This window comes from Diceros bicornis, chromosome 11 (genome assembly GCF_020826845.1).
Source record: "Diceros bicornis minor isolate mBicDic1 chromosome 11, mDicBic1.mat.cur, whole genome shotgun sequence".
Lineage (NCBI taxonomy): Eukaryota > Metazoa > Chordata > Mammalia > Perissodactyla > Rhinocerotidae > Diceros > Diceros bicornis.
Window position 1 is genome coordinate 34,827,974 of NC_080750.1, and position 15,270 is coordinate 34,843,243.

The window sequence follows — 15,270 nt, forward strand, 5'->3', positions numbered from 1 at the left end:
ACAATATAAATATGCTGATTCCTGGGCTCCTCCTCAGACCTACAGTCTATGAAAGTAGGCCTGCGGGCTCTGCATGATTAATGTGCCTCCTAGGTGCAGATCCAATCACCTATGGAGATTCTTTTTGTTAATGCAGATGCTGGATCCACTCACAGAGTTGCTCGTGGATACCTGCAAGGTAGGCATGACATCCGTATTCATAAAGAATTCCACAGGTTATGTGAATGAGCACCGAGAGCTGAGAACTACTGCTCCAAGAGTTGATAAAAGAGAGGACGACGAATGTTGAAAGATCTATTTCGATTTGCCAGTGAATTGTTTGTTAACGTGGAGAAGAATGGGCAAACATATCAACCCGATTTAGAGTAATTATTAAAGGATGGAGGAGACCATGTGAATAGACTGAATGCTGTGACTTCTCAATCTAAAAAGGGTTCACCGGTGGCACTTCAATGACATTAATTCTTAACCCTGGCTGCACTTTGGAATCCTCCAGGAGTAAGGTTTTAAAAAATACTGATGCCTGAGCCCCATTCCACACCAATTACATCAGAATCTACGGGGGCGGGGCAGGGGGAGGTGAGGCCTGAGCTTCTGCTTCTTTTACCAGCCTCTGGGGTGACTGTTGTGTGCAGCCAGCTTAAGCACCATTGCTCTATGACATCTGAGAAGCTCTTTGAGTCACCTGCTATTGTTGACATCACGAGCAGTTCATGTTTGCTTCCAGACCCTTGGAGGCTGTTCTTTAGAGGAAACGAATGCTTGGCATCGTCCTTTTATCTCTGTTCCCACCTCTTAAACCACCGTCATTAGGATTCACTGCTTTATTTATTAAAGCAGTTGCCACCTGCTTTCTTGCCATAATTTGTAGCAGTATATTGCTTAGAGCAAAGGCCAGAAAGTTATATAACTTACAAATTTGCTGGTTACAATTTGGGTTTGGGGAGAGGGTAGTATTTGTGGAATTTTGCGATCCGTTGCTTGGCAACTTGAAGAGAGTTAAGCTTCTGCATTCTGCCAACTGTCAGAGTTAGAGTTTGGTGAGCCCAGTCAATTACTTCTTGCTACTAGAAGGAAATTAATTCTTCATTATGCAGAGGGCTTGAAAACTTGTCACTCAGAGCAGGCCATCCATAGCGATGTCACACTTCTACTTGACTCCACAAATTCTTCTGCCCTTTAGCCCTCTTACTTCTCAAGAGTTTAATGTGATCAGACGCAAGGCTGGAGCATCTTGGCAGAATGAAACAAGATGGTCAGATTCTTCTGTAACAACATATTTGGGCAGTTACCGGAGAAAACAACTGGATGAGTCCATGTGCAGCCGATTTTCTTATAAAGCAGGACAGCATTGGCCTGAGTGTAACCAGTAAGATTTCTTTGTAATTTGCACCTGGATATGTCACTATAAATAGACCAGAATGCTACTAGAAGAAAGAGGGTATTGTAGACCCTGAGAGACTTCATAGACCTTAACTCTGCATATTTTCCTGCGTAAATGTCACTGGCAAAAGGGCTAAATGTCAGTTACCAGCTGAAACTATGAGTGTATTCTCTATGTAGTACTCCGAAAATTATGTCTAACTACCTGCTCTTGAAAAGAAAAAAATATGAGTATTGGATTAAATTGTAGATATTTTGTGTTCTTTGTACAGCAAAGAGGTGCTCCAGAGAATTTCAGTTTGTTTCTTGTCTAGTTTTTCCAAACAGGAGTTGAAAAATTCCCTCAGAGCAGGAAGAAGGTCAAGCAAATCCTCCTCTGCTCCCCACCTTGTATTGTCTATCGATGGAGGCAGGTGTTGAGGGCCCAAAAGACATTTCTTGAGTATTTACTATAAACCAAGCTCTACGATAGGCCCACAGGAAAAGATTAATTTCAGTTTAGTATGGTAACTGAAACCATAGAAATAAGTAATCAGCACAAAGAAAGGAGATATTATCAGTGTCTGTGGTGGGGGAAGGGGTATTGTGTTTCTGGAAAGATCTCAGTAAAGCAGCGTTCCTCTGGGCTGGTTTAGAATGTGGGGAAAGGAAAGAAGCACTGCATGGAGGAGAGAGATGCACAAGGAAAGAAGCATTTAATCTCAAGGATTATCAGAGAACTGCAAGGAGCTCAGTGAGTGTGAGACAGAAAGCATAAGTGGGGATGTGGAAAAATCTCAGGGCTTGTTATGAAATATGTCCCTCTGGATATTAACTGTCAGATATCTTGTCCAAATTCTGGAAATCTATTTCAAAATCAATTGAATTATTGGCTCCAAGTTGAGATGTAAGGAATAACTCAAGTAAGATCCTAATAAATATTAGTTATATTGCCTTCCAGGGCTTTCCAAATTATCAAAACAATGCTTAAGCTTAAGCATTTTAGCTTCAGCTAAAATGTCTCAGAAGCACTTCCAGTTGGATGCCTTGTCTGGTTCATTCCAACAAACCACAGTCTCTGCATTTTTAGTAGCTCTCAAGTATGTTGACACTTCAGTTAACTTTGGAAGTCCCTTGGCTAATTCTGTGAATTTCGAGGCACCTCTTGTAGATAGGGGAGTCTTCAAGCACTGCTGGGGGTCCTCTCTGAAAATAAGTAGTGTTTGAAAGCTGGTATCCAAACAGAGCCACTCACCAGAGTATAAAAAAAATTATTTAATCACTGAAAAAATGCAGAAATATGACATCTGGTGAAAACATACAGAATTTTCTTTTTTGCTGACAAAGATTCGCCCTGAGCTAACATCTGTTGCCAGTCTTCCTCTATTTTGTATGTGGGTCACTGCCACAGCATGGCCACCGATGAGTGGCATAGGTCCGTGCCTGGGAACTGAATCTGGCCCGCCAAAGCAGAGTGTGCCGAACTTAACCACTAGGCCATGGAGCCGGCCCTAAAAATGTACAGAACTTTGAATTTATTTCCTATTCAGAGTATGATCATTATGTGAATCATTCCAACCAAGGTGCCCCGTGACATTGCCAACCACAAAAAAGCAAAGCTTGTGAGGTTTATCTCAGAAATATAAATATATCCTTTTCACAACTACTGCTATTCTATTATAGGCTAAGAAGCAGCAAGTGTTATAAGTGAAGATGAATGGCAGATTCAGCTCCTTTTGAAAGTACTGACTATATTCTAAATTTGCTTTTGTTTTTAATCTTTTTCTTGGTTAATTTTAGCCCCAAGGACAAATGTCTTAAATTCTGAAGAAAAGTTATTTGATTAAAATTTTGTAAAGCCGTAAAGAGACATTTTTACACTGCTATAAAATCAAAATGGTCCAAGGGGAATTACTGAATAAAATATGAAATGACTGATCATTTAAAATGTGTTAAGTCAGGAATATATTAAGGTATACAACACAATACTTTTTATACACTTTATTTATTCTCCACATACATTGAATACCCCATATTGTGCAAGACAGAAGAAACTTGGTGGAAGTCTTGATCATTTGGTCCTGAATTAGTTTTAACAGCAAATACAGTAGCCCCCCTTATCCATGGGGGATATGGTCCAAGACCCCCAGTGGATGCCTGAAACTGCAGATAGTACTGAACCCTACAGATACTACGTTTTTTCCTATACATACATACATATGATAAAGTTTAATTTATAAATTAGGCACACTAAGAGACTAACAACAATAACTAATAATAAAATAGAACAATTATAACAATATACTGTAATAAAAGTTACTGTAGATCTTAGCAACCTCGGCATACAATTTTTTTTCCTTTCCTTATTAAATCGAGAACTTTGACCTTTTCACTTAAAGGAAGCACTTTACAGCTTCTCCTTGGCATATCTGAATTGCCAGCATCACTACTTTTGCACTTTGGGGCCATTATTAAGTAAAATAAGGGTGACTTGACAACAAGCACTGCGATACTGCCACATTCGATCTGATAACCTAGATGGCTACTAAGTGACTAATAGGCGGGTAGCGTATGCAGTGTGGATATGCTGGACAAAGGGATGATTCATATCTGGTGGTGGGGGACAGGGCAAGATTTCATCCCCCTACTCAGCACGGCATGCAATTTAAAACTTATGAATTGTTTATTTTCTGGAATTTGCTATTTCATATTTTTGGATCACGGTTGACCATGGGTAACTGAAACTGCAGAAAGCAAAACCACGGATGGGGGGACTACTGTATGTAAAATTCATAAACATGCGAAAAAGAAGCATCCTACACTGGGAGAATGGAGATTAGAGTGGTACAGAACTTTAAGCTATTATGGAATATTGGTATCAATTCCAGTTGTCTGCCAAGATTAAAATAAAGGAAGAGTTGCATTTTGGAATTCCTAAGACAGGGATATGGCTCAAGCATGAATTTTTAAGTCTTGATGTTTTATTTATTCATTAAATTTTTCATTTATTCATTCATTAATCAAATATTTATTAAGGTCCTACTATGTGTAAGGTCTTTTAGGCTAAATGCTGGGTCTACATCAGTGATTAAAGCATGTATGACCCTTGCCTTCATGAAGCTTATAGTCTACTGAGGGAAACAGTCACCAGGGAAACAAACCATTCGTGCTTTGAAGGAAACAAATAGGGAACTTTGTTAAAGACAAAGAGGGGCAGCAGTTTCTTACAAAACTAAACATAGTCTTACTATATGGTCTAGCAATCATGCTCCTAGGTATTTACCTAACTGATCTGCAAATTTATGTCCACACAAAAACCTGCACATGAATGTTTATAGCAGCTTTATTTATAATTGGCAAAAATTGGAAGGAATCAAGATGTCCTTCAGTAGGTGAATGGATAAACAAACTGTGGTACATCTATACAATGGAATATTATTTAGCAATAAAAAGAAATGAGGTTTCAAGCCACAAAAAGACATGGATGAATCTTAGCTCCATATTCCTAAGTGAAAGAAGCCAGTCTGAAAAAGTCATATACTGTAGGATTTCAATTATATGATATCACAGAAAAGCAAAATTAAGACAGTAAACAGATCAGTGGTGGTCAGAGGATTGGAGAGGGTTGAGTGGGTGAAGCACAGGGATTTTTTAGGTCAGTGAACCTGTTCTGTATGACACTGTAATGGTGAATATAAGACATTAAGTTTTTGTCAAAAACCTATAGCACTTTAGAGAACAAAAAGTAAACCTTAATACATATAAATGAAAAAAATTATTTAGGACATCAGGGGACCCCAGGATGGAATACAAAATATGACAAAGCAATATTGTACTACAAATGTATGAAACAACTTTACTGAAGGGGCTGTGAGAATAAGGTGCTGATCTAAGTAACTTTGGAAATGAGTGGAGTTTGTAACACTAAAATGTTACAGGAATTTTACGTAAGCACTGTACTCTAGTTGATAAAGTGGTTTCCCATGGGGGTACAGGTAATAATTCAGAAACCACTATACAGATATACTGGAATTGAACAATTAAGTAAATGAATGGTGGATGGTGGGAGCCAGGTTTCTTGCTGTTGGAGTAGAAGGCTAAAGATAAACAAGGGGAAGAGACTAGAGTGATCCATGTGGTAATGGACTAGAATTGGAAACATCAGTATGAAGTCATCTTCAGCTTAATACAGATATAGATGGTTACATATAGAAATATTTATAGATATGTATATATACATGGGTTAGTCTGTACACATATATTTAATTGTTCTCTGGAAGAAAGTCCCTATGTGCAGCCCATATCAGTATGGATCATCAGCTGAGAGGGCCTAGAAGCAATACCTTGTAAGAACAACCACACCTAATGCCCAGATTTTGGTTTCTGATACCCTTCTCCTAGAGTTTCTTGGAGAAATGGCGATTCTCAGACTGGGGAAGGAGATATACAAGATGAGCCTGAAGCATCTTGTAGTGCCAGAAAATAGAAAAGTGTCAAAAAAACAAAACAAAAAAACAGTGATGGAGCCAACTGAAAGAGCTCCCAATGGCCAAAGCTGGAAAAATTTGAGCAATAAAATAAAGTAGTATTGTATTGTAGCCCAAAGTATAAAATAAATATCCACGAGTCCATACTGGCATAAATGAATGATTGAATAAATACATTAATGAGGGAGAAAGGGCAAATTTCCCATGCAGAAGAATTCCAAATAATTTATGTAGTTACTTTGTGTCCAAGGAGATGGGGCATAACTCAGTATTCCTTAAGTGTGAGCTGTGCATACTGACTTTCTCCCAGTGACTATAGTAGGGGAAAAAAAGAGTAACTTTATCGTGGGGAACCCCGACAAACGCTACTTCAAGCCAGCTGATCAAAGTTAATATCAACAATGATAAGCCATATTGATAGTCTTTACCCTTGGTATGATGTGATGAGAATGGTACTTTTCCTCTGTGGTCTTCTTCCCCAAAATACATTACCCTCATCTAATCATGAGAAAAACATCAGATAACTCCCAATTCAGGGACATTCTACAAAATAATACCTGATCAGTAATCCTCAACATTGTCAAGGTCATCAAAACAAGGAAAGTCTGAGAAACTGTCACTATTATGAGGAGCCTAAGGAGACATGACAACTGAATGCAATGTGGTATCGTAGATAGGATCCTGGAACAGAAGGAGGACATTAGGGAAAAACTGAGGAAATCTGAATAAAGTATGGACTCCAGTTTATAATGTGTCAATATTGGTTCATTAGCCAGCCTGGTGGTCTAGTGGTTGAGATTTGGCACTCTCACCACCATGGCCCGGGTTTGTTTCCCAGTCAGGAAACCACACCCCCGTCCGTCGGTTGTCATACTGTGGCAGCTGTGTGTTGCTGTGATGCCACCAGTATTGCAAATACCAGCAGAGTCACCCATGGTGGACAAGTTTCAGCAGAGCTTCCAGACTAGACAGACTAGGAAGAAGGACCTGGCCACCTACTTCTGAAGAGACTGGCCATGAAAACCTTATGAGTAGCAGCAGAGCATTGTCTGATACAGCACTGGAAGGTGAGAGGATGGCACAAAAAGACTGGGCAGGGTTCCTCTCTGCTGTACACAGCAAGGCTAGGAGTTGGGATTGACTTGACAGCACTAACAAAAAACAAACATTGGTCCATTAATTGTTACAAATATACGATACTAATGTAAGATGCTAATAAAATAGGGCTAACTGGGTGTGGAGTATACTGGAACTCTCTGTATTATCTTCACAATAATTCTGTTAATCTAAAAGTTTTCTAAAGTTAAAATTTATATTTTAAAAAGGGAGGAGGGGTGGATAGGAGGGCTACTGCATGTGGGATGGTCAGAAGGCAAGAAGTATTATTAGAGTTAAGGAGGGACATTTTATAATGATAGAAGGATCAACCAAATAGGAAGATGCAACAATCCTAAATTTGTCTGCATCTAATAACACAGTCTCCAAGCTTATTAGGTAAAACTGAGGAAACTAAAAGGAGAAAGAAGCAAATCCACAACCATAATTCAACATTTTAACACACCTCTTTCAGTAACTGCTGAAACAAACAAATAATCAGCAAGGACACACCAAATCCGAACAACACAATTAAGACACTGTTTCTAACTGACACATCTAAAGTACTGAACCCACCAACTGCAGGAGATACATTCTTTTCAAGAGCATGTGGAACATTTTCAAAAATTAACCATCTGTTGGGCCAGTAAAAAGTATCAAATTCAAGGGATTCGAATCATACAAAGTATGTTCTCTTGACAAGTGTTATTGTCATAGAAATCAATGATAAAAAGAAAACTAGAAAATGTCTAAATATTTATTTTTATTTATTTTTTTTTTGAGGAAGATCAGCCCTGAGCTAACATCCATGCTAATTCTCCTCTTTTTGCTGAGGAAGACCGGCTCTGAGCTAACATCTATTGCCAATCCTCCTCCTTTTTTTTCCCCAAAGCCCCAGTAGATAGTTGTATGTCGTAGTTGCGCATCCTTCTAGTTGCTGTATGTGGGACGCGGCCTCAGCGTGGCCGGAGAAGCGGTGCGTCGGTGCGCGCCCGGGATCCGAACCCAGGCCGCTGGTAGTGGAGCGCACACACTTAACCGCCAAGCCACAGGGCCGGCCCTGTCTAAATATTTAAAATTTAACAATACACTCTTGTATAACTCATGGGTTGAAATAAAATCACAATGAAAATTAGAAAATATTTTGAATTGACTTATAAATAAAATATGACACATAAAAAACAAGTGACGGTAATAGTCAAAAGTTGAAAACAGCCCAAATGTCCATCAACACATGAATGGATGAATAAAACATGTATATACATACAGCGAATATTATTTAGTCTTGAAAACAAATGAAATTCTGATACATGCTACAACATGGATGAACCCTGAAAACATTATGCTAAGTGAAAAAAGCCAGCCACAAAAGGACAAATAGTATATGATTCTACTTATGTGAGGACTCTAGAATAGGCAAATTCATAGCGATAGAGAGTAGAATAGAGATTACCAGGGACCGGGGGAAGGGGGAATTCGTGAGTTATTGTTTAATGGGTTCAGAGTTTCTGTTTGGGGTGATGAAAAAGTTCAAGAGACGGACGGTAGTGATGGTTGCACAACATTTTGAATGTACTTAACACCACTGAAATGTACACTTAAAAAATGGCCGAAATGGTAAATTTTATGTATATTTTACAATAGTAATACCACTATTACTACTACTACAACAAACCTGTGAAGGGTAGGACTTCCAGAATGCAGAGAGAGGACCTATGTATATCCACCCCTCCATAAAAACAGAAAAACCCTAGCAAAAACTGTCAAAACCAACTTTTACAAAACTCTGGAAATTAACCAAAAGTGTGCAACAATCCAAGGAGTATGTTTTCAAGGAACCCTGCAGAACCTTGGTGAGAACAGCAGGGTTTGTGGCATTGAAACTGACCACTCCCATCCCTGGATAGTCCTTGAGAGCGGTGCTTCCTACACTTGTTTGATTATGAAAATGATCTTGTTAAAAAAAACATTCTCAGCTGGCCTGGTGGTGTAGCGATTAAGTTCTCGTGTTCTGCTTCAGTTGCCGGGGTTTGCCGGATCCTGGGTGCGGACCTACTCACCGCTCATCAAGCCATGCTGAGGCAGTGTCCTACATAGAAGAACTAGAAGGATCTATAACTAAGATATACAACTATGTACTGGGGCTTTGGGGAGAAAAAAGAAAAAGAGGAAGATTGGCAACAGATGTTAGTTCAGGACCAATCTTTCTCAAAAAATACTTTAAAATAAATAAATAAATAAAAACAAAGATTCTCAAGCCACTCCCTTTAGGAATTCTGATTTCGAGGCACTGGTGAATCTGTAGGTTTAACAAATGCTCGACATGATTATTACGATCAGAAAACAATGGGAAACGTCACTTTGTAAGAGGGTAAAAATCATGTTCTAGCGACATGGCCACCTGATACCAAACTTGGTGTTGGTTCAGGGCTTCTCAATAGTCACTGATTCAGGAGACACTGGATGTTGTGGGGTTAGCCCTCTTCTCTCCTTTACTGCTTAGGGCAATGCTTGCTTCCCTGTCTCAACCTTGGACCCTCCCAATTGGCCTCGCGGTCACTCAGGAGCAATAGAAACCCAGAAAAGAAGAAAGCTGTGATAACCCTGATGGGGCCTCTCAGAATAGTCCCAAATTATTTGAAAAGCAATGATTTTCCTTTCTGAGTTGGTACTAATAGAGACAAATCCCTGAGTGAAACAGCAGCAGCGTGTGGGACTGTGCTTCCGAAATGAAGAGGCCCTGTGCCAGCAACTCCTAAAGCCACAGGACAAATACAGAGCATTAGTTTGTTACAGCAGCAACAGAAAAGTAATACAGGTCGAATGGAGAGCAGAAACATGTTTATGATAAAGGAAACTATACATTTTTATAATAAAGGAAAGTATAGCATGATACAAAATTTCATGAATGTCTAAAAGCAGGAAATATAAAAGAAAATTAGTACTAGTAAGAGTTTAAAAGTTATAGTTACAGTATAAAAGTGTTACAGTATAAGAGAATATTATTACTAGTAAGTTTAAAAATGAACTTTTTTTTGCTGAGGAAGATTTGCCCTGAGCTAACATCTGTGCCAATCTTCCTCTATTTTATATGTGGGTCGCCACCACAGCATGGCTGATGAATGGTGTAGGTCCATGCCTGGGATCTGAACCTGCAAACCTGGGCCACTGAACCATTATGCCACAGGGCCAGCCCCTAAAAATGAAATTTAAAAAAATGCCACTTTGCTAAAATATGTCAAGTTTCTAGGGATAAATGTAATCAAAGATGTGCAAGATCTCTACACAGAAAACTTTCAAACATTAATGAAAGAAAATAAAGATCTAAGTAAATGGAGAGAGAAACCATGTTCATGGATTGGAAGACTGAATATCGTAAAAATATTGTTTCTCTCCAAATTGATTTATAGATTCAGTGCAATTCCAATAGGTGTTTTTGTGGAACTTGATAAGATGATTCAAGGCCAGGAAATAGCCAGAACACTCTCAAAAAAGAACGAAGTGAGAGGGCTTGTTCTACAGATAACAAAACTTATTGTACAGTAATTGAGGCAGGATGGTATTACGGCACAAAGATAGACAAGTAGGCGAATGGAACAGAATAAGGAGCCCAGAAGCAGACCCATGCTTATACGGGCACTTATTTATGAAAAAAGTGGCAGAGCAGTGGCGAAAGGCCATGTTTTGAATTCCAGGTAGATTAATTCTAGATGAATTAAAGACGTAAGTGTAAAAGGTAAAACAATAGAAACATTAGATGACAACATAGGAAATATCTTGGTGCTCTTGAAGTCGGCAAAGATTTCTTAAGCAGAACTCAAAAAGTGCTAAGCACAAAGAAAAAGTTAGATAAATTGGACTACCTTAAAATTAAATGGTTCTCTTTAACAAAATACACCATTAAAAGTATGAAAAGGCAAGCCACAGAGAGGAGGAAGATATTTTCCACTCAGTGACAGACACAGGGTTTGTAACTATGATACATATTAAGAACCCCTACAAATTAACATGAAAAAGACAACCCACTAGAAAAATGGGAGACTTTAAAAATGAAATTCATAAACCAAGACATCCAAGAGACCAATAAACTTATCAAAAGGTATTTAACCACATTAGTAATCAGGAAATGCAAATTAAAACCACAAGGAGCATACTCATGTAGAATAATCCCCCAGAAAGGTTAAAATTAAAAAGATCATTAATACTAAATGTTAGTGAGGATGTAGAACAGTGAGTTCTCTCATATACAGTTGGTGGGAATGTACACTGATATAACCCTTTAGGAAAACAGTTTGGTCTTGTCTTCTAAAGTTGATGCTATGGATACCCTAAGACTTAGCAATTCCACTTCTAAGTATACACCCAGCTGAAATGCATTTTCACACGTGTACCAAGAAATGGGCACAAGTATGTTCATAGCAGCATTTTTCATAATAGCCGAAAAACTGAAAATAAACCAATTTTAGAATAAGTTCTATTCATCTAAGCTGAATGGATAGACAGGTGTATGTTTAAACAGTGTCAATGAAGAGGAACAAACTATCATTACACTCAGTAATGTCACAAACACAACGTTGAGCATTTTGAGCCAGACGCAATATATATTGTATAATTCCATTTATATAAAATTTAAAAAAAACAGCCCAAACCAAACTATAGTGACTGGGTATGTCCACTTAGGTGACAAAAAATATAAAGAGAAGCAAGGAGTGATTCCCATAGAAGTCAGGAGACTGGTCCCCTGACTACCTGGATCAGACCACCTGCCCCAAACCTACTGAAAAATAATTACTGGGGTTGGGCTCAGAAATCTGCATTTTTAAATTAATACCCACAGGTGATTCAACTGCTGCTGTAGGTTAGAAGAAAAATGCAAGGTGGGCCACCAGCCCCTGTCTCAGGAATGACTAGGACTGGTTCGTTGGCTGAATACATGTACAGGAGCATTTTAGGACTCTTTAGGTTTACATCAATTCTGCTCTACCCCTATCTCACAGACAGTTCCAGGTCCCTAGAGCTTGGATACCCTCCTCCTCCTCAATCAGAGGCCTAAAACAATGGCCACCTTGTGTTGCACTCTAGAAATTGATGACTCTGTCCATTCCGTACAAAAGGACCTGTGCTTCCCACCAAGCCCCGGCTTGCCTAAAAAGAGATCATGTCTGCATTCAGGGAAACAGATAGAGATGTGTTTCAAAGGATAGACACAGCATCTGTGAGTCTCCAAGTTACTCCACAGCTATTAAGTTCTAACTTATACTGGGAAACCAACAAAATTTCTGTAATATTTCCTATTCCATTCATAGCACTGATCTTATTTTGAAAACAACTCCCTAGAGAAAGACTCATAAATCCTGTCAAAACAATTATGAACTTAATGTTTGAGCTTTTCATGTACAAAAGTTGAACATTTTACCCGTTTACAACAAATCAGGGAACAAACAAATCACTGAAGACAATGAGAAAGTCCAACTTGGGGTGATTTTATGGGAGTGTGGGGTTATGGTTGGGGGTGTGGAAAGAGAGGAAGAGGAGAAGCAAAAGTTTAAGAAATCAACTGAAAACATGAGCGAAAGGTTCCTCTAAGTCCACAGGCTGCAACTTATAAACACATAAACTTATTACTTCTTTCTTCTATTTTCTTTCTTCAGGTTGTCGTCGCCCAACTGCTCTGCCTGCAGCCCCACAGTCTGCAGGGCTGGTCCCCAGGAGACCACAGATGCTAAAGGTAAGTGCAGCATGACCTGTTCTGAGCATAGCCCTTTGCCATGTGTTGATAACTCTCAGGTTCTTGATTGTAGTCCATATGGTTTCCACGTGCTTACTAAAGGCAAGGTGTCTTTAGCAAAAAAAAAGAGCATGTTCTACTCTGGATCTGTCACTCTTAAAAATGACAGTTATTCCAAGGCAAAAGTTTTCCTCCTCCACATTAGTTCCAGAATGTAACTTCTGCCAGAGCTTAGAGCTCTAGGTAATGTAATCTGAGCTTTACTGGGTACATCAAATAACCAAGAAGACAAACCAAAGCTATAAACCAACAACTAGTAAACTATATTTGCTAATCTATAACCACCTCCACCCTGTTTTAGTTAAATTAGGATAACACCAGCTGCTATAATAGATAACCTCCAAATTCTGGTTGCTTAATACAATAAAAGGTATTATTTTTCTTCATATAAAAGCCAAGGTGGGTGTTCTGCAGGCGGACTTTCCACTTGGTAATTTAGGGACACAGACTTCCTTCATCTTGGGGTTCCACCATCCCCTGGAGCCCGGAGTCCTTTGTTTTCATCTGGCAGGGGGGATGAAGGGGTGGGAAGGCACACCTACTTGTTCACCATTGCAGCCTGGATATGACACACATCTCTTATGCTCACATTCCAATGGGAGAAGGAGTCACAAGGCCCCAGCTACAGGCCAGGGAGTTCAGAAATGGATTCCTCGGCTGGGAGCCACTTCCTAGTGACAACTGCGTGCTGTGGAAGGGAACAGCTGGCCCTCCTGCCACGCAATCTGATTTTGAGGAAGAAACACAGTTGGTTTTTCCCATATAATTTCCATCTCTCAAGGTTGAATCTTCGAAGGTTTAATAAGACTAATAATTGTAATCTCAAATTAGGATTTTTTTAGCACTTTATAAAATATTCTGGTAATATTTTTTGCTGTCATATTTAAAGGTTTAACACTATGCATGTGTTGCAGGGGAGGGTGGGCAGTGAAAAGAGCTATCCTGCAGCCTTATGGGTTTTTCCTAAATAATGGAGATAAAGGTTTTTAATGGCTGCCTTGGACAATCACTATTCTGCTGGGTTTCCTAATAAAATTTGACTTTATGAGAATAATACGTTTCAGACGGGTTTTATGTGTTCCTCTATGGTTTGCTGAGGCAAGAGGACAGGACAGCTAACCATTTGTGCTATTGTTAAAATGAGGAAAGACTTGCTTTCTCTCCTTTGCAGTAATCAACATAAAATTAAAACACACTATGTAGCTTGGAGACAAGTCTGAGCGAGGGTACGGGAAATTTCACAGCCTGGTCACATCATTCATAGTAAGTTAAGATGACGGTGCATCTGATCTGAGTAGCACAGGGTACAATCCTGTTACATTTACACTGCTATTGGTGCCCTTCAAAGTTCTGATCAACCACCTATGGCCTGTGAGAGCTGATAGCTGAGTGGTCCCGCGGTTGGATGGGTGGGAGTAGCTGAAGCATGGTAACGTGAGCAACAAAAGCAATAATTTACCACCATATGATAGGTATTACTTTGTTTTCCTATCTCCTCTCCTGTTTGTATGGTAAAGTGTTGGCAGGAAGAAAGGTAGAAATGACCTCAGTGTATATATTCAGAATGATGATTTATTAATGGACTTGGCCCATATTGCCTTTTTCCCTTTCCTCAAATGGTCATTTTAACTTAATTGATGACTACTCTCTTCATTAAGAGGTGACATCAAGGTAGAATTATTTAATTTGGCCGAATGATAACTTCTCCTTGTGCTTCTTTTCAATTTCCATGTCTCATGTTTGGATTATCAACTTTAATTGTGCTAGAAGCTCCTAATGACGGGAGTTTAAGAAGCCAAGGATCAAATCGTCAATACAATACAAGCCAACTGTATACATTTGCTCAGGACTGGTGGACATTGGTCTGTTGACTGTCTCTTTGTAGAAATGTATCCATTCATATGGATATGCAAATAAGATGGGTTGGGCTTAAGTGTGATTCACGATCCTGATGAGGGAAAAAGTTTTCAAATTATTTTTCACAACAGCCTTTCAAAGAGTTCAGTCTTATTTGTTTTGCCCACACTAAGGTGGTTTTCCCTTTGCGTTACTATTAATTCTCTTTCCAAGTGTTTGATTTGGTTGTGGCTTTTCCTTCCCATGGCCCATCATAGGCTCATCTCCCAGATTCAGAGAATAACAAAGCAATAGCTAATAAAAATCAAAATCAAGTATCATAAAACTGCAAAACAAACAAATTGTTAAACAATTCAACTTTCTCTCTATTTGCACTCTGCTAAGACAGATTCTAGCAAGTTTTGTTTAATTAAAAAGCTTCCCTCCAGCAGAAGCAGTTTATGAGGAGCATGGTGGAAGGCAGACTGTGACACAGCTGGGGCAGCGTTCACTGGCTATCCCATTCCCTTCTCTTGTTCTTAGCGCCACACCTGTGTCCCACACCTGTACCCTGCTATGATGAGCCCTGGACACCCTTGCAAAAGGCTACCCTGGCCTCTTGTGTTCTTGCTGTTCCAGAGATGTCCTATGTCCTAGGGAAGAAGTTTTATACAGTGTGACCATGTCACAGCCCAGATGTGA

General features: G+C 39.3%; 1 protein-coding gene across 1 annotated transcript in view; it reads left to right on the top strand.

Moving 5' to 3' along the window:
* Positions 1 to 1,139: 1,139 nt before the first annotated feature.
* The window catches only part of C11H4orf51 (chromosome 11 C4orf51 homolog), a 33,520-nt gene continuing 19,389 nt past the window's right edge, over positions 1,140 to 15,270 (top strand). Inside the window, exons 1-2 of the mRNA XM_058550144.1 lie at positions 1,140 to 1,369; positions 12,596 to 12,672. Coding sequence (XP_058406127.1) covers positions 1,140 to 1,369; positions 12,596 to 12,672 — 307 coding nt within the window. The remainder of the gene's footprint in view (positions 1,370 to 12,595; positions 12,673 to 15,270) is intronic.